At 46.3% G+C, this 5,946-nt stretch overlaps 1 protein-coding gene across 1 annotated transcript; it reads left to right on the top strand.

The window, feature by feature from the left end:
* Positions 1 to 337: 337 nt before the first annotated feature.
* Positions 338 to 1,279, top strand: LOC139833394 (uncharacterized). Its single transcript, XM_071823668.1, has one exon. It carries the CDS (start codon positions 338 to 340, stop codon positions 1,277 to 1,279), a length of 942 nt encoding a protein of 313 aa, XP_071679769.1.
* Positions 1,280 to 5,946: the final 4,667 nt, after the last annotated feature.

Raw genomic sequence — 5,946 nt, 5'->3', positions numbered from 1 at the left:
GAGAGGAAAGAAACAAGCAAAACCAGAGAAAATCGAAACAAACCGAGAAAACTGAACAAGAAAAACAAAGGAAGACGTTGCCTTGCTAATGGGCCGGTCCAGCTCTATCCCGCTCTGGGCGAGCGCCCGCTCTCTCCCGCAATGAGCGGAGAATAGGGATCACCAGTGGTAACCTATCTAATTACGACTGACTAACAAGAAAAAAGATCACGTGGGCTGGACTTGGGTAGGCGGTGGGCTCGAGACCTGGAGTTCACAGGCCTGTCCCGACAAATTGAAAATCCTACCGTGCTACCTCTCCTTTGTACCCTAACCCAATCTCACAGACCAAATCGCCATGGAACCCAAGCGGCCGCGGCCGCTGACTTCCCCAACGCCGGCGCAGCCCCACTCGCAGGCTAAGGTCCTCGACGACGACAACCTCCTCCGCGAGATCATCGTCCGCCTCGCCTTCCCCACCGACCTCGTCCACGCCGCCCTCGTCAGCAAGCGGTGGCTCGGCCACGCCTCCGACCCGGCTTTCCTCCGCCGCTTCCGCAAACTCCACCCGCTCCGTCCCCTCGGCTTCTACATCGCCACCACCGCGAGAGGCACGACCGCCCCGCGCTTCGTCCAGATGTCGTCTCAGCATCCGGAGCTCGCCGCCGTCTGCCGCCGCGCCAGCTTCGAGCTGGACTCCTTCATCTGGGACTGCTCGAACGGCAGCGTCATCATCATCTCCGAGCAGGGCGGCAACGGATTGACGAGTCGAGTGTACAGCCCGCTCTTCCCATCAAGAAGCATGCCCGTTGTCCCGGAGCTACCCCCGCTCGACCATGTCACCCCTGCCAATTACACATTCGAGAAGCTCCTCTTCAGAGAAGGTGACCGCAGCGGCCTGCCCTACCTGTGGCTGTTGATGCAGTCTATCGATCATGGATACACGGTGCACGTTTATATGCTGCAAGGAGGTGTCTGGAGCAAGCACACCTCAGCCACAACAGAGTTTCCCTATCTGCCGTCGGAACCAAAACCTCTGCTCATTGATAACAAGATTTATATGGCGGGCGCTTTGAGCCGTCAAAGCATTGTCCATGTCGAAAATACGAGATGTAGGGCGACCATCTTGCGCGGCATCCTTGTGGTGGATCTGAAGGACTCGAGTTTCTTCACAATTCAGCTTCCAGAAGGGGTGGAATTTCTTGATAGAGATAGGCCATCTCTATCAAGAAACTCCACCCCTTCTACGAGCTCAATTGTGAAGAAACTCGATTCTGAATCAGATCCACCACAAGGATGATCCGCAAGATGGTCGCCCTACATCTCGTATTTTCGACATGGACAATGGTTTGATGACTCAAAGTGGCGGCCATATAGATCTTATTATCAATGAGCAGAGGTTTTAGTTCTGACGGCAGATAAGAAACTCTATTGTGGATGAGGTGTGCTTCCTCCAAACACCACCTTGTAGCATATAAATGTGCACCGTATATCGATGATCGATAGACCGCATCGACAACCAGGACCCACCACATACATATCTTAAGCGATGACCTCGCGAAAATTTGCCACCTAGCCAAACCAAACCTACGTTAGCAAGGCCCTACAAATATCAAGTAGAAAACGACACAAACGCCGGACAAATAGTGCAGATCATGGTGTCTCGGACCCGCCACTATCCCAGCCATCTCGCTGCTACGTGCACACCAACAATGCACCACACTGATAAAGAACAAAAAAAACAATGCACCACAACAGCTCACCACCAATACACCAACTCTCAGGTACCACGAAAAATACTACAAAGCACCGAGTCTTATCCATAAAAAAATCCATGTAGATCAAACGGCTTCAATCAAAAGAAAACTGAAAACTATAAAAAAATCGAAGTTCTTCACGTTTAGTATGGTACATATAATTTCACACCGATTTCTTACACACAAGGTAGAAGTCATTATTATCTTCGTGTAAGATTTTTTATTTAAAAGAAACTTCAAAGTGCAAATTGATTTTTTTTCTTTGAAAAAACAGGCTACATGATGCCCGTCCACCAAAACGATGCACTCGTACTTCTCTGACCTTTCGCTAGTGGTACCGGGAGGACCTATTCACCGCTTTAAGCGGGAGAGAGAGGAGCTCCACTTAAAGGAACTAAGCTGGCAAGGCCCATTTATTATGTCGCTCTTTTCCCGTTCTATCTAGTTCGTGACAGTTTAATTTCCACATTTGCTTCGGTTTTCAAAATCTTTACAAATTTAAAATCGAACAAAAAATCAAAATCTACACAAATTCTAAGCTGAAAAAAATTCAAAATTGAACAATTTTAAAAAATAAACAAATTTTAAAAATCAAATATAGAAAGTTCTAAATTAATAAATGTTCATAATAAAAATTGTTCAAATTTCAAAAAAGATCAAACCTGAAAATTTTTCTAACTCAAAAAAAGTTCAAACTAAAAAATTGTTAAAATTATAAAAACGTTCAAAATTTAAAAATGTTCAAACTTAAAAAAAAGTTCAAAACTCGAAAAGTTCAGAAAAACCATTCGGCAAAACCAGAAACTAGAGGAAAGAAACCAGCAAAACCGAAGAAAAATCGAAGCAAACAGAGAAAACCGAAGAAGAAAAACAAAGGAAGACGCTGCCTTGCTAATGGGCAAGTGTTGAAACCATTAGGGCACAGTTAGGTTCGTGTACAAATGTTAATCTTATTTCATGTAAGCGAACAAGCCAATGGGCCGGCCCACCCGGGATCGCCTGCTGGTGATGACTCCCTCGCGTGCGCTGCTGGGCGAGGGGCAAATCCTATTCACCGCTTATTGCGGGCGTTAGGATCGCTCCCGCCTGAAGAAAGTTGCTGCTGGGCCAGGCCCATTTTATCCTGCGTCAAGTCTGTCCGCGCACATATATGAATCGGTCTGTTCGATCTGGCTTTCCGATATACGAAATTTCTTCCGGTTTTGTCAGTTCTCTCCTGTTTTTCATTCAGTTTTTTTTTGAACATTTTCAACTTTTAAACTTTTTAAAGTTTCGAACATTTTTCAAAGTTTGAACATATTTTAGGTTTGAACATTTTTCAAATCTAAAATTTTCAAAGTTCGAACATTTTTCAAAGTTTGAACATATTTTAGGTTCGAACATTTTTCAAAGTTTGAACATATTTTAGGTTTCGAACATTTTTCAAAGTTTGAACATATTTCAGGTTTCGAACATTTTTCAAAGTTTGAACATATTTTAAGTTTGAACATATTTTAGTTTTGAACTTTTTAAATTTTGTTCATATTTTAAATTGTTTAAATTTAAAATTTTGTTTCAAAATAAAATTCGTTCGAAATTAAATTTGCTTAGATTTTTTAAAAATAGTTAAAAAATAATCATTTCGAAATTTGTTCAAATTTCGAAAATGTTCTGATTAAAAAATGCTCACTTTAAAAAAAGATATATCAGAAAATGTTTAATTTTTTGCAAACTGGAATTGTCCCTGGATGAAAACGTGCATGCACTTAAATTTACGCAGCTAGCCAACAAGAATACTAAACAACTTCAAGTTGCGCTGGTGGCCTGGTGCACAAATGCGGGCGTGATGGTCGCGCTGGGCCAGGCCCATCATGGAAACGCCATGAGCGGCGCGTCCCGTCCGGCTCGCTAAACGCGATGTATAGGGTGGGCGAGGTATAGAGAAACCTAGAGAACAGTGATCCGCAAAGCCTATTCTCCGCTAATTGCGGAGGAAACCCGGGTCGCCGCTTAGGGCAAGCAGCTCTGGGCCGAGCCCATTTAACGAAGGACTGCTTTTCGTCCCCTTCAGGTTCTATTCTTTTTCATCCGATTTTCAGGTTTTTCAACCGTGTTATGTTCAGTTTATTTCGAACCGTTTCAATTTATGTACTTTTTTCAATTTTGAACTTTTTTGAAATTTGTTCAGATTTTGAAATTTGTTCAGATTTTGAAATTTGTTTGGATTCCGAAATTTTTGAAATTTGTTCCGATTTAAAATTTAAAATTTTCTAAATTTCTAAATTTGTTTATGTTGGAAATTTGTTCAAAACTGAAATTTATTTAGATTTTGAAAAAGTTCAGTTTTAATAAATGTTCACTTTCAAATTTGTTTAATTCCAAAAAATGTTTAGTTTTAAAGATGTTTATTTTTTTAAAATAATTTTTAAAAGTTTAGTTCTCTAAAACTTCAGATTCAAAATGCCTTACAAACGAAAAATAGAAAAATGAAAAACAAAACGAAAAAAGAGGGACTACCTTTTGTTGGGCTGCGGCGCGGAGGCCCATAAACAAGCTGCTTCAGGGCATCTCTAGCGGCGCGAAGCAAACGGACGCAGAGCGATCGTTTTCGTCCACCGTGACCGGAAATGCGTCTGGTACCACCTCCAGTGAGGCGACGCAAAGTGACCGGGCCGTCCGCGGAGACGCAAACCTGGCCCAAATATGCGCCTCGGATGCGTCTCTGCGGACGCGCAAAGTGTCCGCTCGTGTCTGGCGGACGTTTCGTCGGGCCCGCCTGGCAGCGACCCTGCGTCGATGCGTCTTCTCAAACGTGCCAGCGACTGGCGCCGCTGCGTCGCTTCGACAGTCTGCGCCACATTAATGGCTATGCCTCGGCTGCCGAGCGGCCGCAGCCTACCTCCGCCAACCACGTTAATGGCGACGCCACGCGTCCCGCTGCCACCGCATGCCTCCGACCTATATAAAGGGGGCGCGCATTCTTCTTCCTCATCCGCTCCTCCAACGAAATCCTAGCCACGACAAAGCTCGACCGTAGCGCCGCCTAGGTGTTCCTGCGACGCAGCCATGCCCGCGAGGAAGTCCATGGCCGGTCCTGGTGGCCGGCGAGGCGGTCGAGGACGCGGCCCTGGGCGCCCCCGGGGCCGGGGCAGGGGCCGCCGTGGTGGAGCAGCTACGACCCCGCGCTCGCCGTCGCCTGCGCCCTCCTCGTCTTCGCAGGAGGACCGCTGCTACGAGTTCCTCCTGCGCATCGACGACGACTCACTCGGTATCAAGCGGCTCTCGGACAAGTTCGCTGAGTTCGTCGATGGCGTCGAGCTGACGCATTTGCAGCTATGGGAGGCCAGCTGCAACTTCTGCCGCTAGACCGTGGAGGTCTTGTTCGACGGGCAAGATGTACCTGCACACGGGGTGGGACAAGTTCGCCCGTGACCTCGCGCTCGAGCCCGGCTGCCAGCTCACCTTCCTCTATGAGGGGGACGGCGAGATGATCCTCAAGGTGTTCGACGACACACCCTACCGCATGCACTACCACACCGGTGAATCCGGCTCGGACACAGATAGTTAGAACTTAGAGTGTTCTTTCTTTGGAGCGAATCTGGCTAGGGGCTAGACGAAGCCAGTAGTGGAGGTTTCTGTCTGTTCTTCCTCGGTAGAACCAACAAGGGCACCGTCACCCGCTGGATTTTCCAGTTTGGGTGACTGGGTGTGCCCTCGAATGTTCTTTTTGGCAGTGAACATACGGAAATCAACACAACTGGTTTCCTCATTTTGCAATGTTTTATTTGTGTCCACCATGGTTCAAACTATGTATTAGTTTGTGTAAACCATGTTCCAAACTATGTATTAGTTTGTAAAATAATCTTCCAATATGTAATATTTGGAACTACGTTGAAATGAAAAAGAGAAAAAAAAAACAAAAAAAATACGTTGGACCGTTGGAGCAGACGCAAACGAACGCGCGAACGAAAAACGGTCATTTTAGCGTCCGCCGCGTGACGCAAATGGATACGCGCGGACAATAAAATACGTCGTGCCACTGGAGTTGACCTCGTGGGGAGACGAATGGGATGCTCTTACCATAGTGATCCGGATCACCGGTGGTACACTGGTACCTATGTAAGTACGACTGACTAACAAGAAAAAAGATCTCGTGGGCTGGACTTGGGTAGGCGGTGGGCTGGAGTTCACAGGCCTGTCCCGTCAAAGTGAAAATCCTACCGTGCTGCTA

The sequence above is a fragment of the Lolium perenne genome, chromosome 1 (assembly GCF_019359855.2).
Source record: "Lolium perenne isolate Kyuss_39 chromosome 1, Kyuss_2.0, whole genome shotgun sequence".
In the NCBI taxonomy this organism is placed as follows: domain Eukaryota; kingdom Viridiplantae; phylum Streptophyta; class Magnoliopsida; order Poales; family Poaceae; genus Lolium; species Lolium perenne.
This window is presented reverse-complemented; position numbering and strand designations above follow the sequence as displayed.